The sequence below is a fragment of the Psammomys obesus genome, unplaced genomic scaffold (genome assembly GCF_907164565.1).
Source record: "Psammomys obesus unplaced genomic scaffold, mPsaObe1.curated_primary_1811, whole genome shotgun sequence".
Taxonomy (NCBI): domain Eukaryota; kingdom Metazoa; phylum Chordata; class Mammalia; order Rodentia; family Muridae; genus Psammomys; species Psammomys obesus.
Window position 1 is genome coordinate 7,447,292 of NW_026596040.1, and position 26,491 is coordinate 7,473,782.

Here is a 26,491-nt window from a genome sequence, read left to right on the forward strand (position 1 = left end):
GACTGGAAAGAGATACAAGACAAAAGAGGAGCAATCTATGACAATATGATATCTTTCATTCAAAAGAGACATAAGACTGACATAGGAAAGGCTGAGGAGGACACACAGAGACTCTGTGCAGATGCATGGCAGTGAGGATGAGGTGGTGAGGAAAAGGCCAGCTCTTCCTTAGAGTCCAGATATCAGGGATTGGGTGGAGGTGTTTTTGGTAAGAAGATGATTGGTTTTCGAAATGCCTAAGAATATGGGGCTCTTTAACACAGCACTAACAGTTGATTTAAAATGTTTCTGCTTCAGTGGAAGTCTTATGGGTTATTTTCAGCATCTGGCCACATAATGTTCATTGTTCTCTTGAAGAAAGAACTTGAGAATCATCAGTAGCTGCTTCGTAGAGGGTTACGTAAGAAATATCTTGCTTCCTGAGTCTAAATCAGATGGAAGAGTTAAAAAAGAAAAAGAACACAAGGATCTCAAATTATCCATTGCATAAAATATTTAATTTTCTATGAATAAATGGATTTTACTAAAATTATTTTTCTGCCCTTAAGGGTTCTCAGGAAAGCAGTTTAATGAAGGGCACTGATTTTAGAAGCTTTAAAATTTTTATAGTAGAAATAATCTGCGAAGTCACATGAAATAGATCCAGGGGGCCAGTATTGACTCCCGGATGCCAGCCTGTGAGCCTTGGGTTTCCTGAGATGCCAAACAAGGCCTCAACTTGTGTTAGAGCATGAAGAGGCCAGGGTGCAAACTCTCATCTGCTGACCATAGCCCCCACATCCTGGGAGAATCAGTTCACATGTTGATTTCTTAGCTATTAAATATAATTGAATTAGAGGCTTCTGAGATCCACCTATCAGTCCTAATTATAAGAAAATGGGCAGTGGATATTCAGAAAGAAAAACTTTTGGAGAGAAAAAAAATGAGATTACTTCACTAGTGTACCCTAATATCCTACCTTTCCCTAAACTGAAAGTGATGAAGTACTGTTGTGTGAGCTTTTTGTTTGTTCTCTTTCATCATCTCTTTAAGTTATAACATCTTTTTTTATGGGTAATTCTGGTTTCGTTTAAAATTGGTTGTTTTGTTAATCACCATTAAAATCAGGCCAATAGGTATTGTGTCTTCCCCTTCTGAATAGTTCAGAGGACCCTTTAGTATTGCAGACACTAATAATGAGACCCTTTCAATTTTAAGCATGTCCCTATTCACACCTGCAAATGCCAAGTACAGTTGAGCTTCTGTTTCACTGGAGTCCTTACAGGCTATCATGTGATTTTCACTGTCATGTGCATCAATATATTTGGAGTGACAAAATGCTACTATAATAGCATTATATAAAAAATATTTTCTTCTGCAGTCAAAATCTAACAGGAGGATAAAAACAAGATATATAAGGACTACAAGTTAATAGATACTTAAAACACAGAAGACAATGCAGTCACTCCTGATGAGACCTGATAGAGTAGGATCAGAGGGAAGGGGAGGAGGACCTCCCTTTTCAGTGGACTGGGAGTGGGACATGGGTGGGGAAGGGGAAAGGTGGGGTTGGGAGGGGAGGAGGGAGAGAGGTACGGGGGGATACAAAGTGAATAAACTAATTAATAAAAATTAAAAAAAATACTATGAAAATAAACAAAATATTTCATCTCAGTTGAGGAACATGTTCTTTTATATGGGGGAGAAGCGTTGAAAATGCTTTCTAACTAGTTCCATGGAGTTAGAATTATTGTACTGAAATTTAATATACAAAAATAGTTTTTTTTCCAAATTTGTTAATTCCTTTTGTGACACAAGTAAACAATCAGCAAATGAGAGGATGATAACAGAAAACAGAAAGCTATAGATGAGTGCATTGGGATGGATAATTTAAATTGTAAATCTCTCTATTTGGCTACATAACAGAAATACAGCTCTGTTGCATTTGATGCTGCTTCTGTGTTCCTATTTAAAGCAGTTGATTTCCAAATTGAGACATCTTTACGTATTAAGATTATAGGGTTTTTGCTTTCCCTAAGCCACTACAGAAACGTCACTGGTTGGGCTCCTACTGAGAACCAAGTACTGAATCCATTAATGGGGTTGAAGAGACATTCCTCTATGGATGCTCAATGGCTAGTGGAAGACACAGGAGGCCTAATAACTAAGTAAAACTGTAATTGAGCAGAAGTGCTCTGGCTGTACATCTAGACTCCTGCCTAAGGGAATAGGGAATACTTCTCAGCTGGGAAGAGTGTTGAAGACTGAGATGTCAGCTAAGGACAGTTAGAAGCAAAGGAGCAAAAGTGATGGGACTCAGCATGTGGCAGATGACTAGGGAGACAGTGAGAAGGGTGAGTTTGAATGAAATTGTTAGTGGCCTTAGACATTATGTTAATGAAAGTAACTTTTCTTTCTAGGTGTATAGACACACCCAAGGTTACTAGACAAAGTAACACAGAGATTGTTGAGGCCACTGTGGGGAAGGCGGTATAAAGAGAGCAAAAAAGGGAAAGGCTCGTATACTACTACGATGTCTGCTCTGTGCTTCAGCCTTGATTATCTCATCTCTAGAAAAAGAAAGTCGAAATGGGGACAGCCTCACTTACTGGAAGTCTGTGTTAAGCGTCAGTCTTGTCAGTTAGCATCCATTCTCTGTAGCACAGGGCATAGAACTTTGAACAGGACATGGGGACAACCCTTCAGATGAGTGAGGCTGTAAGTAGAGCTGGTTCTGTGCACTGTGTGGTCCAGCAGCACAAGTCCTGAATTCTCCCTCTCGGAGGGGTGCTGATAGTGGCAGAAGGGACTTTGGAGGTAGGGTGAGCTAAGAAGGAGTGAAAGGCTAGAAGAAAGGGACAGCATGTGAGCCCCCTTAGCAGTGAGAGGAGTAGGGGTCCCATGAATGGAAAGTCCTTCAGCTGGAGCTCAAGATGAAAATATCTAAAATGGAAGAGGCAAGCAGGAGTCATGCCAAGAACAGTGGCTCAATTTGGGAGCATTTGAAGGTGTATGTGTCAGAACATATGGCTCCTTGATTTCAAGGATGAGGCACAGGTAAAGACAATTCCATCTTGGGGCAGCTTGGTATTTGGAGACCTGAGCTGAACAGATGGGAAGATATGAAGGGAAGCCAGCTGAGTGCTGTGTTGGGCTATTTAGGAGAGACAGAGCACCTACAGACATCTGGCCGCTGTGCTGACCTGAAGCCTCAGCACAGCCCAGGGTGTACCTGCTTGTTCGGGTAGATACAGTGCTTCCTGTCTCATCAAATGAGTCAGGAAGCCAGACACAACTTAAGAAAGTCCAGTTCTCTTTTGAACCATCCTCAAAAACCTCATGAACTAGTTCTCTTTGTACCACATATTACATTGAGCCCAGTAACTCGGATGCTATGGTTCTTCGTCAGCTGTGCGTTGGATTATGTTCAAAGCCATATGTCAAGGCCACAGTGTCCTTTGTGCTCAGGAAGCTCAGTTCAGTTGCTTTGTGAGTTATATATGATGGGGATTATAATTTTGAATTCCACACGTTTATATGTAGATGTACATACATTGTGTGTGTGTGTGTGTGTGTGTATAGAGAGAGAGCAATAAAGAGAAATTGTGTGATATATTCCCTGAACAATATATTAAAATGTATTTGTCTAATAAGTTTAAAATAATAAGTTCATATATTAATCATTTATAAGAACATTGAAAACCAAACAGATCTTTAATATGCTAAAGACAAATATTCCCTATAATATACTTTATTTCCTTTTAGAAAAATCATGGCAGTTACTACTGACATCTCTTTCCAACACAGGAAGTGACACTTTTATGAAGTCTTCAGCTGCCTTTACAGCAGCAAGAGAATTTATGGAAATGTTTTTACAAATAAATTATATGACAAGAAAACAAACATGTTTGTTAAATCAAACACAGGAAAAGGAAATGGGCTTCATCCTGTTTCATTCCTTTAAACCTTGGTGGTTGTACCATAGAAACTTCTATTTTGAAATAATTTGGCGTGTATCAAACGTTAAAAATAATTAAGGGATCGTAAAGAGATCATCTCTATACTTATTCTATATCATTTGAATAGTTTTCTGTCAACATACCTGTAATTGAACAATATGGAAAAAATTTAAATATCCAAATTTAAACCCTGCTCATTTTCTTTTATTTTTTAGTAAAATACCAGGTGAGCAGAGTGTAAACACCTGATAATAGAAAGACTCCAGTATTTAAAATGATCTATGAAGTGTTTAACCAAAGGGAACCTAGTGCACAGCCATTCCCTTGTGAATCCCACTTTGTACACTGGTTTTATCCCAGAAAATGGATGTGACAGGACAGAGGGGGAAAGGAGATTAATTGCCTTTTTGTGTGGCTGAAGACAATCCCTCACTGTTTTTGGACATCATGGCTGTTAGGGAAAAAACAGGGTTCTCTGCCTTCTCCTCTAGCTCCAGTGCGTGCTGTAGTCAACTGAAGTACTAGGGAAACCAACAAGCTAATATGCAAAGTTGAGTTAAAGTTCATTAATCTTTTTCAATCTGAGTTCTTTTCTTTACCCTAGAAGCATAGACACAAAATAAGCAACCAAACGAAAGGGAAGCATCAAATGTTGTGTCAGAGGTACCTATCGTTTATGTACCTAGGAATCTGGGATAGGTCGGGGCACTTGTATCCTACTCCTTTCTCCCATTTCACAGTGGCAGAGGAGATGTTCAGGGACTTTGGGGGATACACTTCTGTTACTGCATCGACATGATAGCATGTTCTGTGCCTCTCCTGCCATGACTTCAATTTCTTATCCTCTGTCCAACAAGGCGGCGAGTAGTCCCACTGGCCAGCTCTACACCAGTATGGAACTTTTTCATTAATTTTGTGCAAACTTCTGTTAGGCAGCTAGGATGCAGTTCTCACTTAGTCTAGTTTTTATGTTTCTAGGTCAGGTATTCTCTTTGAGCGGCCTGGAGCACGTCTATGTAGAACACGCACAGATACTCATTTTGAGACTGTCAGTTATTCCTGGGGTCATGAAGCTGTGCGCATAGTGACTCCTAGCCTGATATGGTGGAAGGCTGGTGTTCATCCTTTGGAATTTTTGCCTGTATACCTAAACCTTCACCATCACCACACTGCACAGTCAAAACAGCTGCTGACTTAGACCAAGGGGTTATCATTTTCGTTTCAATAGGAAACTTCTCTGGGCTAACAGCTTCTTCACATGCGTGCGGTGTGGTTTAATGGGAGTAAAAAGAGTCAGTAATTGCTTGTATCAAAGGACATCCTGCAAGCATTGTACAGCCGAGGACCAACCAGCTCACCAGTCCATTTTCTTCATCTTTGGACCACTGCTTCTTGCTGCCTTCTCTGGCCTGCAAAACAAATGGTAGAAGCTTCTTTTGAAGCATTGCTTGGCGTTGAATCCTGCATTTCGTGTATAAGAAGAAAATTCTCTCTATGCCGAACTTTACTTCTTTCTGCTAAAGTTAAAATTAATTTAAATATCTACTTGGAATCACTGGCTGCGGTAATAGGTGATGATCCCGCCAGTGACCTTGGTGAGATGAGTATGTGACTCAGTCACCAAGTGTACTCTCTCCCCCTTTTTTCTGCAGGTGAGATCCTTTGGGAAGCATTTTCTGATAACCACTTCAGATTCCTAAAACTATTCAAAGCTCTATTTTAACTGCCCAAGCTGCGACTTCAGTAGGTGCCCTGAAATTAATTCTTAGCATCAAACTGAGAGAGTGAAACTGGCAAACCTTGAAAATAACCCAAGAAAATCCATGATCCTTTCAGTCAGCCTGTTGGAGTCACATTCAGCATTGTGTCCTAGGAACTGGCTCTGCTCTGGGTTTGGTTCCCCATTCTTTAACTCTGCTCTTTATCTGTCTTCAAAGAATAAAACAGCGGTGTTCAGGAATGTTCTGCTTCCCTGGAGCACAGCCTGGAACTGTGCAGGGCTCGAGGCTTGAGTATCTTACCATCATATGTTTTACATTGTGAGTTTGATTTGCTGTTGTAGTTTGAAAATTAAAAATTTAGTAGCATTTCATGGTGACTGCCTACCATAGCTGTGGCCCTGTAGAGGAAGTGGATTTGGGTCAGTGGGGCATATTCTTTTCCTTTGACTGAGAGCCCTGGACAGCTCTGTCAATTTTTCCTCAAGGATTCATAGTCTCTACAGACACAGCCAAGGGTCCTCCTGCTCCCTGCTGACACAGAAGTACAGCGTTGGCAGAAAAGACAGCTAGGAGAGAGGGGAGGGAAATGACACAGAAAAGCAACTGTGGGGCATTTTGTTTTTCATCCGGATTTTTTGTTGTCCATCTTTCTGTTCTCTTTATTTTGTGGCTGGTGGGCCTTCAACAGCTACAGCTTTCTCACCTTATAGTCCTCATACTTTACTTCTTCTCTCTCAATCTCTCTCTCTCTCTCCCTCCCTCCCTCCCTCCCTCCCTTTCTCCTTCCCTCCCATGGGTCACTGGTCATAGACAGTGAGAACAAAATATTCAGTAGTGTAGAGAAGAAACCACCCAGGACACAGAACACCATGTCCACCTCTCCCTTCCCCTCCCCTTTCTTTCCCTCTCCCTTCCTTAGGCAAGCTCTCAGGCACTGTCACCTGACCTGGAGCAAGAAGGTGATCTCCAGGAAAGAATGCCTTTTCTTTGTGTTTATTTTCACAGAATCATAAAGGTCTTGCCCACTATAGAACAAAGCATCCATGTAGACTTAATTTCTTTTTTTTAATTAAGCAATTTATGGATTCACCTTACACCCCACTCGTAGCCCCCCCTCCTCTCCTCCTGGTTCCACTCTCCCTCCCTCTCCCTCCACCCCAATCCCTCCTCCCCTGTTCCTCAGAAAATAGGAGTCCCCATACCCACCCACCTAAGTTCATCAAGTTGCATCAGTACTGAGATTTCTTTTTCCCTGAGGCCTGGTGAGGCAGCCCCACCAGGAAGGAATGTCAAAAACACAGGCAACAGATTCCATATCAGAGTCAGCCCCAGCTGTTCTTACTAGGGGACCTAGATAAACCCTGAGCTGCCCATCTGCTACATCTAGGTCCAGTGTATGTGTGTTCCTTAGTTGGTGCTTCAGTCTCTACAGGCCCCTCTGGGTCCTGGTTAGTTGGCTTTGTTGGTCTTCTTGTGGAGCTCCTGTCCCCTCCAGATCCATTTATACCCCCCCCTTCTCCACAAGACTCCCTGTATTTCACCCAATGTTTGGCTGTGAGTCTCAGCATATGTTTCGAACTGCTTCTGAGTGGAGCCTCTCAGAGGGCAGCTGTGCTAGGCTCCTATTCTGAGCAGAGCAGAATATCATTAATAGTGTCAGGAGTTGGCTCTCTCCCATGGACTGAGTCTCAGGTTGGGTCACACATTGGTTGGATATTCCCTCAGTTTCTGCTTTACCGTTAACCCTGCACATCTTGTAGACAGGGTAAGTTTGGGGTTGAAGTTTGTGGGTGGGTTGCTTTTCCCATCCCTCCACCAGGAGTCCTCTCTAGTCAGAATGTATCTTCTTCAGTCTCCATGACCCCTGCTACTAGGAGTCTCAGCTAGAGTCACCCCCCCATATCCTCCCAGAAGCCTACCCTGTCTTAGGTCTCCAGCTTGTCACAGAGATGCTCCCGCCCATGGTTTCTCTTCTCTCTATAGGACCCCTGTCCTTCACCCCCACTCTCCCCAAGTGTGGTCACCTCCCTCACTTCTCCCTGTGCTCCCTCTCCTACCTGGTTCCCTCTTTTCAGCCACTTCCGTTGCCTCTTCTATTTCCCCTTCTGAGTGAGATATAAGCATGAGATTTAAGGGCTCCCTTGAGTCCTCCTTGTTACTTAGCTTCTTTGGGCCTGAGCATTCTAGTATATTTCCCCTGTGCTGTATGGCTAAAATCCACTTAGAAGTTCGTATGCACCATGTGTGTACGTGGGTCTGGGTTACCTACCTCATTCAGGGTGATCTTTACTAGTTCCATCCCATTGTCTGCAAATTTCATTATTTCCTTGTTTTTAATAGCGGAGTAATATTCCATTGTGTAAATATACCACAATTTCTTTATCCATTCCACGGGTGAGGGACATCTAGTTTGTTTCCAGATTATGGCTTTTACAAATAAAGCTGCTATGAACATTGCTGAGCAAGTGATCTTGTTGTATGGCAGATCATATTTCGGGTGTATACCCAGGAGTGACAAACTTGTACAACCATTTTGGAAATCAATCTGGTGCTTTCTCAGGAAACTGGGAATAGCTCTACCTCAAGACCCAGCTATACCATTCCTGGGTGTATACCCAGACTTCATTTCTTTATGAACATCTGATGAGGCATAGGTCAGATTCTTGCATCTTGGAGGAAAGTGAGGCTCAAAGACCAAGACTCGTTTGCTCTGGATCATGTAGAACTGGCTGGGAAGCACTTGCATTTCAGTGAGTTCCTTTGCCCTATCTCAGGTGCCTTTTCTGTCTCCAAATGTTGATTCACACCCAACAGAGCCACTTCTAAAACATCCAGGATGATTTTTGTCTTTTTATATATTAGGGTCTGGTCTTTGATGTGGAGGAGAATCCCTGCTGGCTGAAATGGGGAACAATTCTGCAAACCAGATCTACCTTAGACTGTCTAAAACAGATCAGCATCCAGACAGAAAAATCCCACCTTAGCACCCACCCCCACCATGCCCAGCCCTCATCACCACAGCACACACCACATCCTCAAAGGCCTCTCAGACTCTGGGCAGCTTCCAGGGCTGCTGGGTTAGAAGGAGAGTGGCCAGGTCTGCTTGCCTCTTGTCCTGATTCTGATAGGGAGTGCCACCTGCTTTTGGAGAACCCGGGGGAGGGGCTTTTAGTGCAGGGAATTTCTATGCATCTCTCCAAGGCTCCAGCACCAGCTAGGTAAACTCCAGAGCGAAGGTGAGAAAGCTGATGTGGTACTGCCACCTAGTGACTGCCCTTGGCCTCAGAGACAGACAGCATATTGCCGGCTTGCTGTCACCCATTACGGAAAATCCTGGTGGGAGCTCCCAGAACTAGGACCTACCCCAACCAATCCAGACCTGCTTCTCAGCCAGCCCACAGAGGCTGCCATTGGGACTATGCTGATGGCAAATAATATGGACTATGCCACATGTTTTAATGAACTTGACTTTAGGCATGGGGGATTCTTCAGCATGCCCAAACATGACTGCCTCTCTGCTAGAGTTCCCTTCCACTGGAGGACCTCACAGCACATGCAGTTACATAGATGGAGGCTTCCCTGGAAAGTTAAAATAAGTACAGTCGGGAAAGAAGGGAAGGGACAGTGAGAATCTTGGATGAGAATGCCAGTCGGTCACAGCTAAAATGTCCTCTGGCATTTGTTAGGGCCATGAGTGCTGACAACGCAGTTCCCTACAGGCTTTTATGCCAAATTCCAGACTATCTTGTCTCCTGTAGGTGTGTTTTCTGTTCTATATTGTTTCTTGAGATAAGATCTTACTATTGGGTTTCTTAGCAGCTTTTAAGTTGAGCATCTACCCTCCTCTGGGGTCACAGGCATGTGCCACCACACTTGCTTTCCAGGTCTGCTGATATGAAGCTTTGTTACTAATTTCTCTATTCTCTTTGCTAGAGGATCAGGTAGTTTCTCAATATACCCTAGAAAATGTTTGATTTTGTTAGTTTTTGTTTGTTTGTTTGTTTGTTTGTTTGTTTTTGGTCCCAGGATGAGGTCAGGAATATTCTCTATTCATGGGACATATCTACCCTACAAATTGTTCCCACTTAACCTTGGAATGACCTATTGAGTGTTTTCATGTAAACTTTTTTCTTCATCTTTTTTAGCTTAGAAGCAAATCCATTTTAAGTCTGAAAATAAAATATTTTGACTTAATTGTGATAGACTTTTAATTTTTAAATAATAGCCCTAGACTATAAATTGGAGAATGACAGAATTTGTTTTACTTAAAATTAGACCAGAAAATTTTCCAAAAGGACACCAGAGTGGTCCCTGCGGCATATGAATTTCTGGATCAATACATTTCACAGACTGGCCTGCACTAATGTTTGTACATTTAGGAAAGAGCAAGTCTTTTCTAACCTCTTTTGGGCTAGTCTTGCTGGTATAGCTAGCCGTGGTAATGTATGAATTATGAGCGACATGTCTTTACCTCACAGTACAGTTAGGATCTAATATTGATTTATTTTCATTTCATAAAGCATGCATGAATAAGGGTGTATTGTACTGAATTTCATTTCAAAATCTTAAAACAGGGCATCAGTTTTGCTGGGTTTGAGATTCACTGATTAAATGGTCTTTTCAGTCCAGAGAAATCTTTCAAGATGAGAACACAGACCTTGCGGTCTTTCATCTTCATTTTTAGGAAACAGACTCATCTTCATGACCCAGGAGGAAAGTTCTCTCTGAAGGCTGTGCAGATTTCCCTAGCCAGCTTAATCAAAGAGAATCTGAAGGATAAGGTGTCTTTTCTCTCTGTTAATAGGATGCTAATGTGTTTCCATCCTTGTGCATGGAGTTTTTTATAGTCAAATAACTGTAAGTCTCAATCTATCTATCCATTTATCTATCTGTTTTTTTGTCTCTCTCACTCTCTGTGTATGTATGTGTCTGTGTTCATATCTACGGCTGTTAACTTATTGACAGAGGAGACATTGCTGATGTCACTTCTTCTGGACTAAATGAATACTAGACTCAGCCCATGAAACATATTTGTCATCTTTTCCCAGAAACATAGGGGAACTTACTCCATCTAGAAAACCTGTGTCTGTTCTGTCATCCTCCTCTTTTCCCTTGGGAATGCTGAGCTTTATTTTAAGCTTGAGTCAGCTTATTTTCTCAGAACATAACCACCGATGGCATCTAACCAAAAACAAATCTTCTACATCCAAAGTATGAATGAAACTCTTTTAGGACAAGGTTGAAAGAAATCATAAATTCTATGGAGAGAGGAGAGAGAGAGAGAGAGAGAGAGAGAGAGAGAGAGAGAATTTTCTTCCCTAAATCAAGAGATGAAAATTTTCCAAATGTATTAAGTCAAAGGAACAAAATAAAATTAAGGTAATAAAATCTCACTTTGGATCAATAAAGAATTACATAATTTGGGAACATTTGTACCAGTCCAGGCCTAAAGTTAAGTTTGACTTTAGAAGTAGCCTCATGCTGTCTTTCTGCTGCTTTCGTTACCTTATGTCTCTGAGATCCTTAGGCTCCTAAGGCCTTAGGTTTCCAACTCAGTGATGCTCAGAAAGGGGGAGTAAGAGACAGGACCTGAGAAAGTCATGGGTGAAAGCCTTCAGTCTCTGCTCAGAAATGATGTTCTGTTTCCAGAGTTGTTCGTGTTCCATGTCATTTCAGCATTTGTACTCAAGAGCACCAGCACTGGCTGCATTTTATGTTTTAATCCTGATTTATGAGACTCCTAGCCAAACTTTGGGCAGAGCACAGGGAATCTTATGAAAGAAGGGGGAGATAGAAAGACCTGGAAGGGTCTGGAGCTCCACAAGGAGAACAACAGAACCAAAAAATCTGGGCAAAGGGGTCTTTTCTGGACTGGTACTCCAACCAACGACCATCCATGGAGATAACCTAGAACTCCTGCTCAGATGTAGCCCATGGCAGCTCAGTGTCCAAGTGGGTGCCCTAGTAAGGTGAACAGGGGCTGTCTATGATGTGAACTCAGTGGCTGGCTCTTTGATCACCTCCCCCTGAGAGGGAGCAGCCTGACCAGGCCACAGAGGAAGACTATGAAACATAGTACTAATGAGACCTAATAGGCTAGGATCAGATAAAAGGGGAGAAGGTCCTCCACTATCAGTGGACTGGGGAAAGGGCATGGGAGGGTTTGGAAGGGGACAAGGGTGCAACTACAGCTGGGATACAAAGTGAATAAATTGTAATAAATAAAACAACTATATTAAAAAAATAAAATTAAAAAAAAAAACGGACTGAAGGCCCTTGTGTTACAGGGTCACACATTCTTCTCGTTACTTCTACATACTTCTCCCTCAGTGTGTCTTTGCACCAGGTAGTCAGATTTATTAGGTTTCCTATTTCCTCATCACTGCAAATCCCATTTTCTTAAGACAGTTTTTGATTCATTTGCACACTCTCTGTGCCACTAAAGGTGCCTTTATACCTAGAGATAGTTAGTACCTGATTGCATAGACTAGCTAAATTATGCCTTTGTAACTTTATGACACACTAAAATTTCCTGAAAGCTTAAAGGAAAACCCATCCGTATGTCATGGCCCTCTCTTTCTCTCTCTCTGGAGAGTTGGCCTTAATTAGTTAAGGAGCAGTGTTTTTAGATTCATTTTTACTATTTTATGTGTATGAGTGTTTTGATTTCATGTGTGTTTGTGCACCACACATGCTCGTGAGCCTCCTTGCGGGTGCTGGGAATCAAACCCAGATCCTTTGCAACAGCAAGTGCTATTAACCCCTGAGCCAACTCTCCAGCCCCAGCCGTATTTTCTTAATGGTTTCCAGGTGACTCCAATGCAACTACTGCTGAACATCCCTGATGCAGAGCAGTAGAAAGGAAAGGATTCACACTCCCTTTCCGGGCCAAGCCATTGGATCGTCTTCCCTCTGAACAAAGATATCTACCTTTCTTGGACCGCTTTTCATTCTTATATGTCTGGGTTAATTGACTCATCTATTTGATTTGATTTTATTGTAAATAGAAACTACATGCACATAGCATAATTTGGATGCATTGTGGATATTCCTCTCGTATCTCTAAAACTGCAACTGGAAACATAGACTTTCAGATTTGTTCATGGCGTTCAGGATTGTCACCACTTGACTTGTAGTGAAAGGGTTGTCTGATAGTCTCATGGCTTACCATGAAATATGGCATCATAGACATTCTTATCCCCTAAGGGAGCCACCTTCATTCTAGGTAAGCAGCATAGAGCCATATACAGGTTCTGTGTCTATTCGCTGTGCAAGCCAAGCAGGGTGGATCCGAACAATACCTGTCCAGTTTCTTGTTCTCCTAGATGCTCCTTCTCCACTACAAAATCAGAAGAAATAGTTTTCTTTCTCCAACACATGTATTAACGGTTAACTAAGGCTTGAAACTACAATTTTTACAGTTTAGTTAGATCCATGTCTTTCCTTTTTTTTTTTTCTTTTTTTTGAAAAAAAAAAAGTGTGTCTTTTCGTTTGCCTTTATTTGCATTTTACAGTGATATCCTTTGTCATGGTTTATCATCATTATATTTCATCATTGTTATGTTTACAAATTCTCTTAAAATGTTTAGAGAAAATGCTTGTTGAAGAAATAATAGGGCCTTTGTTTCCATTTCCATTCTTACAGAAAGGCAATTGCTTCGTGCTAAATCTCCCCTCCTGAGACTGTTTTCGTTGTTTGTATTTTCTCCCGTTAACTTTGTGTTCTACATTCTAGGAGACTTGTAGCTATTTGCATTGGAAATGTGCTATGGCCATGATTATATTGTGAATTAAATTATATCACCCACTGTATCACTACAATGTTCCCTTAGATCAGTCCAAGGTGCAGCTTACAAAGCTAAGGCACCCCACCTATGTGTCTTTATTGTCTCAAGTTCTTAAGATTTTCTCCCTCTTCCATTCCCTTTCTTCGCCTGCCTCCTATAGTTTGCCTGAAATTTTTTTTCAAAAAGCATAAAATATGTGCCAACTGTTATTCATTTATATTTAAAAGGGGCATTTGGAGGCCAGCTGGAAGCTCTGTTTAGGAGAAAGGATATTTATCTAATAAGACTTGGCAAAGGGTGAAAGCTGATGTTTTATTAGGGAATCCTCAGTTTCTTAGTGTGAATATATTATCTTTTCTTTAAAGCTGTGCCATTTTTTTTCAATTAAACAAAACTATTTGTTCTATTACTCATAATGGGTCAGGTATAGAAGTGAGGGAAGGTAGAAATGAATAGGACTGATTTATATACAAACCCTAAGTCCCCATCTTTCCCAGCTCTTAAACATTTCTACTGCCTATCTCTGGACCCTGAGTCCCCGATTTTTCAATCTCCTTCCTAGTAGTTGTCTGGGAGGACCAAGGAGAACAGGAACCAGCAGATCTATCCATCACTCCTTATCAGTCCTTCTGTTATCAGTTTTGTGCCTTACCCATTCGTTGTGTGCTTGATATCTGTGTAACTAGAGATAACTGGGTCCTTTATATTTAATGTGATTGAGGACATACTTGGGTAAATGCACCTTAGAGCTCTTTGAGTGCGATTCATCTCATCTGCTGTTTATTCCCCATCCTCTCTTCCTATCTTCTTTGGGATCTGCATTTTATTTCTTCTCATGTTTTGTTTTGTTTTTTTAACTGAGTCATCAGTTATTCTTTGGTTTGTTGCTGTAATGCTTACTTTGTGGAATATACCATGCCCATAAGCTGGAGTCTATTGCGTCTAAATGAACAGTTTTATCTCCATTTAATATCTGGTCATGTCTTGTACTCTTTGATTGATGTCTCTGTGTCACTGTCCATACAGGGCTTCCATTTCTCCAGCTTACGTAGTTTTATGTGAAGGTATTGTAGCACTCTCTGGGAAAATCAAGGGGACTCTGCAGAGCTCTTGGTTCTCCTGCCCTTTTTTGTTTTTTAGCCCCTCCCCTACCAATGGACTGGGGAAGGAGCATAAGAGAAGAAGAGAGGGGAGGGTGGGATTGGGAGGGGATGGTGGAGGGAGCTATAGCTGGGATACAAAGTGAATAAACTGTAACTAATTAAAAAAAGAAAGAAAACAAAAACAAAAACCTTAACCTGCTTAGAGTCCAGCTGTGCCCTTCAACACAGGGAGGCCTGGGAGCTCTGCCTGTTCTTCTCTGAGCTATTTTGTAGATTATCTTTGGGCATTAAAGAGGTACAAGTGTATAGCTCACTTTAGTTGTTTCCCCATCTCTCTGTAATCTTTGTCTGTTCTTGATGGATGACCAGCATCTGTTACCCATTATTCCAAATGTTATCAGATTTGTAAATATTTGTTTCATGATAAATTTAACTGTAATAACCTACTGTTCCATTGTGACTGAAAACAGGATACATTTTCATTTGTTTAAAAGTTTCTTCCTCCTCACTGGTGCCTCCTTTACTTTCCCTTAGTTGCTCGAAGTTTATATCTTTTTATTGGGTTGCCATAAATTACAATGTTATTTCAGGGAAGAAATGGTTTTAGAGGAGAAATTATTTATCACATGCATTTGATCTCTGTAATGCTTTTCATTATATAACCAAGTCCGAAATCTGAGGCCAGAACTGATATTTGAAATACTTTTGTCATTATTAATTTTAATAAAATGCTTAATAAGAGAGGCATTCATGAAAATAGTTTGTCAACTCTTACCATCGACAATGGAATCATTTTTTTTTTCTGTTGTAAAAATGTTATGTATAAACCTTGGAATGTAGCATTAAAAATGCAATTCATGTTGACAGATGAGCAAGAGCCGTTGCTCTGTTGAATCTGTTGGTGACTCTGAGAGCCTGCCACTTGCCCAGGGAAGCTTAGACTGAGAATAAATTTGACATTGCCACATTAGTTCATGAGCATCAGCCCCCCTCCCTGTAATTTTCTCAGAACTAGGCAACAGTGCATAATTGAGTAAGGCCCAGTATTAGTCTTCAGAATACTTCATTATTTTGATTTTAAAGGCAAGGTAGATGAGCGCATTATATATTACATGTCTTGTGACCCTTACAAACATTTATTGAAAGCCGTTAGAGGTATGCGTAGGACATTGAGAGACAAGCCTGGAGTACCATACTGACCTGTGCATGGTTTGGAGAAGGAGAACTCTGAAAAAGAAACCATAAGTGCTAGTCTTTGCCTTGCAGTGCTGAGGGGCAGCAGGCGTGCTGGGCAGGGCCAGCCACCCCTTAGTGAAGGGTAACTTCTGTGAACTTGAGCAAATGCTTAGTTTAGCATCAAGTGGTCACGTCTGTTAAACAGTGCTAGACACAGTCAGCGGTGAGTGAAGGGATGAATAAGGCATAGAAACTGAAAAGAGGGAGCTCTTTTCAGACCTTAAAGCTGTGTCAGTCTACAAAGCTGTGAGCGCTGGGAATGCAAAAAGTAGTGTAAGCGTCTTTTGCTGGAACTCTCAAAGTCCTTAAAAGCCTGACATCATGAGGCATTTCTCCCGCCAGCGTTACTATTGTTCAGTGTGCTTTTTATTAAATTAGCATTCCTGATGGGCAGAATGTCTCTGCTACGTGAGCGGTTTCTTCATGCCGTTCTCAGACAGTTTTTCTTGTGAAAAAGAGTGGAGTTCTCTAAAGTAAACCACTGTGGAGTAGTGGAGTCTGTGAAGTGAACTATTACAGGAAAAGTTTACACATTTCCTTAGTCCTCAGTTATATGCATTAATCACTTATGGTGGTGTGACTCTACATTGATTCAAAGTCTAGGCATGTTCTAAGTGGTAGTGCTACCATGTTAATGAGTCTAATATAATTTTTGGGTTTGAGTTGCTAGGAAAGAAATCAGGTGATTATTCTAATAGTGCCCAATTTCGTCTTTAATTACATCACTTTGACTACTCACAACTGACCCTGTCTAAAGGAAACATAAACACTAGTGTGAGAATTTTTTTTTCCATTCTGAGATGTTGTCAGGCCATTTTATTTCATAAGCAAAAAAAAAAAAAAAAAAAAGGATAATTTATGGAATCACAAGCTATAAAATCTCAACTTCTAGAGGCATACTTGTTTCCAATTAGACCTTTCCTTATAGGTTTATGGTCTCTGACACCATGTAAGGAACACAGCATTTTATAAATATCCACCAAAACTGCACTGACATCCATCAGAGCATCTGGCCCAGGAACAAAGAAGGGGGAGATTAGTTGAACGCTTAAGATGTTTTATGATCAAAGGTGAACACACTGAAAAAGAGTGAGCTGGATGTTTCCAGTGAATGCTTCAGGTTCCCATTGGTGGTCATGTACTGCACCAACCCTTGCAAACCAAATAAAAAGTGCTAGAAGAAGAGCAGATGTCTACACTCACAGTGAGGATGAGTCTTCCTTATAGGCAGTAGTGACAAAGGTATTCCCAGAGGCCCTGAGTTGTACTGGCAAATCTAAAACTCTTCTTTACACTTAGTCTTTCTGCCAAAGGAAAAAACAAACACGCAAGCAAACAAAACAAAATAAACAACACACACACACACACACACACACACACACACACACACACACACACAAGATAGGTATCCTGATCCTTGCAGTGGTATAAATTTCATTCAAAATGAATATTCCACTCACTGTGTGTCTGAGACTAGAAAGTGACATTGTAAATTAAGACCATAGTAATTTCATCCAGTGATGGTCTAGATTGTAAAATATTACATGTCAAATGGGTGGGGCTGCTGAGACCCTACTGAGAACAAAGTTAACATAATGTATTTTACGTGAATTGTGGGAGATTAGAATTCTCACATAAATCATGCTTTGTCAAGAAGTTTGATTTCACAAATTAAATTTGAATAGGAAATTAGTTTTTCCCTCATCCCTCCTGTGCGGCCCACAGCAAAAGTGGGGTAACATATTTCCCCAAGCAAGCTTGGCAGGGAGTACTCACTAACACACTTTGGTATCATGAATGTAGTATAAGCCAAAGCTGACTTCCTTATGTTTTGAAACAAAGAGGTCTGTAGAAACTGTTCAGCTAATATTACAGCTAAGAGCAACACTAACCACATTCTTATACCTCTTGAATCCATATGCAGCAAAAATAATCAGTGGAAATGTACTCATTTGGTCTCCATGGCATGCTAGAAATGCCTCCTGGACTCTCTTTTAACAAGGATAGCTTTCTGGAACATCCTGTGAATGAGCATCTACAGCTAGGACACAGGTTACTCCTTGGGCATGGCACAGTCAAGATTTCTATCTCATCCTTTTCTTAAGGCAATACAGTAGTTGTCCTCATTCCTCCTTATGTTGTGGCTCACACATAAGCCTGTCACTTCTTGTCACAAGTAGCAAGAAACAGGACCTTGGCTTGCCTTTATTTAGAAGAAGGCCCAGCAAGAAATGAGGAAAGTAAAGGATTCCCAGCTAGTATCCAAGAGAGGAAAGGATAGGTGGTCCTTAGTTGGAGGTGGGTAAAAAGCAAAGAGCTCTGTTGGTGACCATAGTTCAGGCTTGAATGCTGTAGATACCAAAGAGGGCTGCTTGCCCCTTTAGTTTCAGGGACGTGAATCACAGTAGGTTCTTCCAGGGTTGATAATCAGCATGGCCTGGTTATTAAATGTGCATGTATCAGACAGTATGTACATGCTTCAGCCTGAATTTACTGAGAAAAACAATGAGGACAACTAAGGTAGTAAACATAGACCACAGGAAAGGACACAGCATGACTGTTCTCACTACATGTGTAGCATGACATTGGGACATCATACGTTATCACTGAGATTGGGCACATTGGCTGGGAATCATGGAGTGCCGAGACTGTCTACGTTTGTGTGCATGTGTGGCATCTTGCAGCAGTGAGAATGTTGGTTTTCATACTGTGAATTATTCTTTCTGGTTATTTTTTTAAGTTGACGCAATTTCTTAGTTTAATTTATATTTGAAGTCCCTCAGCACACCTAAACAGAAGAGTTTATAGAAAACACAATGAATTCATCAAATTAATGAAATTGTTCTTAGCTGCTATATTAGAGGTTAGTTATAAATACTGGCTTTGTTTGTTGTTTTTCAGGTACCATGATCAACAGGATGTCACTAGCAACTTCCTTGGAGCAATGTGGTTGATATCAATAACTTTTCTCTCCATTGGTTATGGTGACATGGTACCTAACACATACTGTGGGAAAGGAGTCTGCTTGCTTACTGGAATCATGGTAAATGTCTTTCTCCTTCCATCTCCTGTATTTATGCTTAAGAAGAAAACAAAACCCTGAGCCCTTATGAATAAATGATTGTGAGTTATTCATTTGCTCATATAAACAAGTTTTGAAATATGTTGAAGGCTTAAAGATTTATATTACATCATATAGTGTTATTTATTCTGTTAATGAATGTTGATTGATTAGGTGAAAGGCATGGGTCTGGGAACCTTACTGGGAGTGAAGCAGAAGCAGACATAAGCTATCCCTACCCTGCTTCCATGGAGCCTCCATCTGAAACCTTGTGTTTCAAAATAATTGACAAATGATTGTTAATTACACCTGATAGAGGAAGTGCCAGTTGCAATGATAGAGGAAAAAGTAAATCTCAAGTTGTTTGGGAAACTGAGGAATAAGAAAAGGCCTCATTAAAGAAATAACTTATTTTAAGATGAAGTGAGACTTCTCTATAAATGGGCAGGAATGGGGAGCATTCTGTCTAAAAACTACAACTTAACAAGTACAGTTCATTTGAACTAGGTAAGTGGACAGGACAGTCATGAGCTGGGGACAGGAGGCCAGAGATTGCAGGATACTGAGAAAGGTTTGCTGTAATGGTGAGTGATGGGTCTTTTCCCAGGAGGACTGAAAACCTCAGCCATGTCATTTGCCTTTCTTACACCATTGTGTAGCCTGAACTGCATTGCTTCATTTGTTTTGTTATATGAAAACTGGAAAAGCACTTCCATCCTTGACAAAGGCAGTTAAGGTTAGAGTACTTCTCCAGCCAAAGGATCAATGGAGACCAGAGGCAAGATAAAGGAAGCTTTAGATGAAATAAAATTCCTCAGAGGGGCAGGAAAGTTAGGGAGATCATTCGAGAACTGGCTGCCCCAGCCTTGAGTTCCTTGGAGACTGCTTGAATTAAGCTGAAGTAAGAGTGACCATGATGCTTTGAACTTGCTCATTGTGCTCTGCCTTTTGGACCTTTTGTACACAAATTGTGTCAGGGAAAATCCTACACCCAGTGTATCTGGTAAGACTCCAAGTCAGGAACAAGCCAGGTGCCAATTTGCTCTAATGGTGGAGCATCCCTTGTGGCAGATTGTGCAGTGGCCATTTGAACCCAGTAAGGTAGCAGAGAGGTCAAGGGGCACAAAGACTCTGATGTGTTCTCCTCCTAAAGCGGGGGGGGGGCGCGGGGGGGCGGCAGGGGGGATGCAATGTTGCTACACTGTCCATGCACTGGGTATCAGGAGAGAATGCTAGGGGGAATTTTTAGGTCCTTTGAGTACAAACCACTCAGGATGGAGTCACCTGCAGCGTCTGCTGGGAAGATTGCTCCACAGACCTTAATTACCTGACAGGACTGAGAGTCTGAGCATCAGGAGAATAGAAGCATTCTTCTGCCCTTGGTATAACTGAACAGAGATAAGAAAGTTAGCCTGACCAGTTTTAAAGACAAGAGTAGTATGAGGATAACCATTAAACCCAAATTATGAGAGTTATAATTTGGGGACATAACTTAACATTATTTTCTTTTAAAATCAAAACACAGTTTTGTGAACTTAGTGAACTTGAAATGTTTTCCTTATACTTGGTATAGCTCCTTAAATGTTTGATTTTTAGAATATCTCCCATTTTACCTCAAATAATAGCTTTTTATTGCATAGCATAAAACTTTCGGAAATAAAATACATAGAGGCGTATTTTTGGAAGGCCCCATAACAAGCCCACAAGGGAGATGAACGATGCTATTTATAAAAACAGAACTGATAACTACAGTCTTTCCTCCGTGCTTCCCAAAAACAACTTGCTTGGTGTTTCTTTTGTGGCAAGAGGTACCCATTTTGTTATTAAATGTGGGGTGATTGAGGGAATTATTTGCCTCTGCTGCAGACACAAATTTAACTTTAACCTTTTTTGAGCACAGGCACCTTGGGATACATCTGTCTTCTTTTGGCATTGCTCTGTCTCTAATGTCTCCAGACTAATGCCTCTTCAGTCTTGTCTGGCAACACAGAATCTCTTGTTTGCCTCCTTCAATGGCTTCCTTGATTAGGTTTCACGATTGATCTTTGTTTGGGAAAAGAAGTTCTAAGCATCTTTAAATCTATACAAAGGAAGGTTATTCTTCCCCTGCAAGCTCACAGTGTAACAACAGTCCAGTCTTAAACTCAGGGGCTCTATTCTCTCCCGCATATTAGTACAGATTGTTTAACTGACCTGATTAAAGACTGTTTGCATACATGGAAATCCAAAAATCGTTGAGTAGCCTTTGTAGCAGTGCTTTGGAACATGGCAGTGGCCCTCTCTTGAGGCCAGGAAAATTTCCAGTGTCGTTCTACTGGGCAGTCTAAAGAGTGGATCATACCCTGTAGAAACTCCTTAAGGGACTTAATAGCAGTGTGTTGAGGCAAACTACATATAGTGTGAAGAATATCTGAATGAAATTGTAGATTCCTAAAAGAAGATGACTTTACAAAAGGTTAGTTTCTTGAGGATAAAGTGTGTTTGACAAATTTTGTTGGCCTTTGCCTGCTTTTCATTAGGGGAAGTATGATAACAGTGGGGACTTAGCCAGAAATGACTTCTCATTTCAGTGTTTATGTGCCTATTCATTGAATGCCTGTAGTATATAATTATGTAAAGTATATATTGACATATTTCCCTTCAGTTTCTCCTGTCTGCCTGTCTTTCCTTCTCAGCTCTAGCCTTTAATAACTTGTTAATAAGAAACACAATTTACAGTACTCTGAAGAGAGCACAGAGCATCATCCTGAATATTACCTCTGGAGTACTGTGCCTTTTGTTCTTTTTTATCACTCAGTTTTCCTATCCTTGTGTGTATGATGTTTTGACGGAATTTAGACCTTCATGTGGTAGGTTTTCATTCTGAAGTAAAATTGGTCTACACGCTAACACCTACACAGACTTCGCCAAGCCCTGCTTATTTTCTTCTTAAAACAAATTGACCCTGATGGGTTAGAGCATGCCACCATTCTTGGTGCTTACATTAGTCAAAAAATCAAAATTAGGGTATAATTTAGAAGTTTTTAAAAGCTGAATTTGTGCCACAGGTCATATATTTTTAGAGACAAGGACATTAGACTAAGCTTATATCTGCACTACTCTAGGCAGAAATATATTATTAAGCCACGAGGTGAGGTTCTTCTCTAAAACATTTCTAGTAGAAAACCAAAAAGCATTATCAACAATTCCCATTCTCTCTCTCTCTTCTGTCTCTCTCTCATTCTTTTACTCTCTTTCTTTTCTCTCTCTGATGCACATGATCAAAAACATCAAGTAGAATGTACCTTATGCCAAGATTTACCTATGAATTAGAGTTCAAGGAACTAAGATCTTTCTCTTCCCTTGTTCTGCATATTTTTGTATATGTTTGCATCTCTAGAAGGGTCAGAAGTCTACACAAGGTACCTTCATAGATGAATCTCCACCTTATTTTTTGAAACAGAGTCTCTAAGAGTCAGCTCACTGGTTTGTGTAGACTGGTTAACTAGCAGAACCCCTGTCCTCCCTACCATGCTACCATGTAGGCTTTAAAGGAAATCTGGGAATCAAAAATTGGTCATCAAGGCTGGTAGCATCATCTTCCTCTGTGGCCTGGCAAACTTGCACACACCCCCGGGGGAGGTGATCAAAGAGCCAGCCACTGAGTTCATGTCAGAGACAGTCCCTGTATCCCTTACTAGGAAACCCACTTGGAAACTGGGCTTCCTTTGAACAGGAGGTCTAGGTTCTCTTCATGCATGGTCCTTAGTTGGAGTATCAGTCAGTGCAGACCCCCTTGGGCCTGGATATTTTGTGAGCCACCCCAATCCTTATCTTAACCTCAGGATATTATGTTTAAAATGTAAAATCAGGGAATAGCTTAACAAAAGTCACACTCTTTTTCCTTTAAGACTAAAGCATTAAGGTTATAGAAGAATATTTTCTCTACTCTTCCTCCATTTGAAGAGACACTGAGTACCTGAAGATTTTCTATTTGGGATGTTTTCATAAACAGTGGACTGAACTCTAACTAGTTTCCTTTTCATTGAGGGCAGTAGGCAAATGGATCATCAGTTTGTCTCTGGTTTTTGTCAGCACTAGCTAGTTTCTAACCATTTCCAGTTTACAATAGAAGTAATCATTTTACTTGTCACTTATCCTTTCTCCCATTTTCTATCTACGCAGGTGACTGTAACACCCTGAAAGCTATGCATTTTCCTTTACTCCTGAATATATGATTGTTTCAAGAGGAACCATGTTGATAAGGGTACCTTTTCACTTTTACTAGAAAGGTCATTCATGTATAGCTTTAGTTTTCCTTCTTCTGTAACATGATGGTAACTCTTCCTGGCATTTAGCCTTTTAGACTATGGATAAATGAATTTCCAGGCATAATTGTCTTTAAATATAGAGTAATAACTGTCCATTCAAAGGTGTCAATCTAAGGGTTCTTTAATGAAGAGCTATAGAGCCTTAGACTTGATAAAACAATCAAAGCAAGGTCTCCAGGTGACTTGTGTTTCTTCTTTCTCATTGGCAATTCTGTATAAAGATTTCCAAGTTCATAACAGTTTGAAAAGATCATGCTAATTAATATTTTTAAACTTTATTCAGGAAGCAGAAAGAAATGTCAGACCAAGACAAAGCCTCTGTATCACTAGATAGTAATTGCATGAGTATCAACCTTGCTGATACTCAGTTCAGTGGTGTTCTGGACCAGAGTAATGAATTAGCTACAGATCACATTAAATCCCATCACATAAGACCCATTGACCGTAGTGTATGTTTAAATTCATGCAGAACTATATTTTATACAGATAGGAAAAAAGAATTCTGTTTTGTTTTTTTTTTCCCAATGGGAAAACTAAGTTCCTGATCAACTGCCTAACCAGAACTCTTGTTCTTCCTAGGGTTATCTCACAGATAATCCCAGGAAACTTTTATAAATTGCATGACAGCTGCTTTTTTTTTTTTTTAGCAACAGACAGGCATGTGTACCTAATTGTGACCTGCCAGGATGTAAAATGTTCTAAGCCTAAGCCTGCTGCACTTTAGTTTCCAGAGCTGCCCTTCACTCTATAAGTTCCTGAACTCACACTGGCACTCTTTCCAATGAGGAGCTTTAAATGCAGAATGACTCAGTGCTGATGACCAGTTTTATGCAATACTTCCTTATTTCCCACATAAGAGTACAAGAATGAGCTGACCTAGCAAATCACAGAGATGGGTCTCCTAGTGCCGTGGGCTTCATTCCCAATACTAAAACACCATACCTGCACACACCCTTCCTTAGGATGAGGATGTCTGAAATGGGCATTTGACCTCCAGTAATGCCAACTTGATTTGAAGAAAATCAGAGGAAGGACATTTTTGATAGATGAAATTATTTTCATGAATTAAGGAAATCTTGTGATGCTCTAATGGATTGCAATATCAAACTTGAGTGATTTAGAGAATCTTATTTGCCAAAATTGATTGTTTTACATAGTTACTATGATTGTTTTACATATTTACTATGAAAGCATAATTATTTGTGTCAGGCAAGGGCAGTAAAATGTATTTATGTTTCTTACCTATTGAATCAGTCAACCTCAGAAACATAATGGTAATATTGTCAAATATTTGTTTACCTTCTTTTTGAAGAACAAGCTGATATAGAAAAATGGAAATTAAGGACTAGAAAGATGCCTCTTGTTCTTGCAAAAGAAGTTGGATTAAATTCCCAGCATGTTCATGGTGGCTTACAACCATCTGTAACTCCAGTTCCAGGGGATCTTATACCCTCTTCTGACCTCTGCATGCACCAGGAATGCACATAGTACATGCAGACAAACACTCATGCACATAAGATAAAATAAAAGTTAACCTTTATGTGGTTCTGCTCATTTTTAGGTTAAAAGATGACATTTAAGAATTATAATTTTAGTAAATCTTGATTATCATTGAATACTCTAAATTGACTATTAAACTATAACTTGTTCCCTAATAAACTATTATATAAACCACACGAGGATAATTTAAAAGTGAAACATTTTGACCATTAGTGGCTTCATCGGGCCGTTCACCATAGTGGTAGGGATTCTGGGATTAAAAATAAAAATCATGAATTCCATTATTAGATCTTTGGAAGATGCCTTTTATAAGTAATAATTGACATTTTTTGCAGTGTTCTATCAAAAGAGCTTTATTTTTGTGGTTGTGTTTTTAAGTTATGAAAACCCCACCCTGAAATAGTGTTTCAAGACAGCTCTTGGAGGCACTTGCATGATCCACCATCACTAGGTTACCTGGAATGAAAATGCCATGCTGTTGAATTTTTTGATTATTAATCAATGAGCAGTTTGGGGAGGTAGACATCTTCAACTTCTCTTTCATCCTAGATGTCAGAATAGTTACTACTGCTGTGGTCTAATGGAGGACAAAGAGAGGGGAAGCCATCACTTTCATCTGTCAGGAATGTACACCCTCCAGGTGTTGGAAATGGGTTGAAACTTAGGCTGTGCCTCATTTCAGTTTGATTGGCTCACAGTCTAGATCATGAGTACTGCTTCTCATGACTTGTTTCTTCCGACACAAGCGGACCCCACCCACCCCTTAATGTCTCCAATTTTCTTTCTTATTTATCATTTACTTTAGTAGATGAAAAAGTATGTATGTGAGGAAAACTTACACTCTTATTTTTATATGTGGGGTCAGAAACACACTGTCCTCAGGTTAGTTTTAGGTGAGCAGAAGACAGGATAGTGATTTCTGTTGAGTTCTCATTAAAAACAGAAATGAAAATGAGAGAAAAGAAGCCAGGATTTATTTCCTAACTTTGGTGAGAAAGAAGACCATGACTCATCGTATTAAAGGCATACAGGGATCTTAATTCCAGAGAGGAACATATGTTAGTTCCAACTGTTTCTACATGGTTTGTGTTGGTAACAAGCACTGGAGAAAATGTAAAACCACACTTCCATTCTTATGAAACAGAATGGCCCTGAGATATACACTGAGTAGACAGTATCAATGCACCATAACCTCAGTTACTGCAACCACTCACCTGCTGCCAGAAATTTTTCTTGAACTCTGAGAGCTTTGTGACATGAACAGTTCTATTTAGCATGACTCTAAAAATTAAACAAAGTTATTTTTGAAACATAATTCTTGTTTTCAACATTTTCATTAATACTATTGTTTTAATTTATTTATTCACTTTATATCCTGATTGCAGCCCCCTTCCTCTCCTTTCAGTCACACCTCATACACCTCTTTCCCCCCATTCTCTCCCTCCTTCTCCTTAGAGAACAGGGAGGTTCTCCATGAGTACCAACCTTCCCTGGTACAGTTGCTGCGGGAATAGGTGTATCCTCTACCACTAACAAGACAAGACACACCCAGTTAGGGGGATGAGATCCAAAGGAAGTCATCAGTCAGAGTGGACTCCCACTCCAGTTGTTGGGGGATCCACATGAAGACCAAGCTGCACACCTGCTACATATGTGCAGGGGGCCTAGAACCAGTCCATGTATGCTCTTTGGTTTGTGGTTCGGTCTCTGTGAACCCCTATGGGTCCACGTTTTCTTCCTGTGAAGTTCATGACCCCTCTGGCACTCTTAATGGCCTCCCTGCAACTCCTCCACAGAACTCCCGTAACTCTGTCTAATGTTTGGCTGTGGGCCTC

At 40.5% G+C, this 26,491-nt stretch overlaps 1 protein-coding gene across 1 annotated transcript in view; it reads left to right on the forward strand.

The window, feature by feature from the left end:
- The window catches only part of Kcnn2 (potassium calcium-activated channel subfamily N member 2), a 137,905-nt gene that overhangs the window by 85,725 nt on the left and 25,689 nt on the right, over nt 1–26,491 (forward strand). The window contains exon 4 of the mRNA XM_055622702.1: nt 18,687–18,828. Coding sequence (XP_055478677.1) covers nt 18,687–18,828 — 142 coding nt within the window. The remainder of the gene's footprint in view (nt 1–18,686; nt 18,829–26,491) is intronic.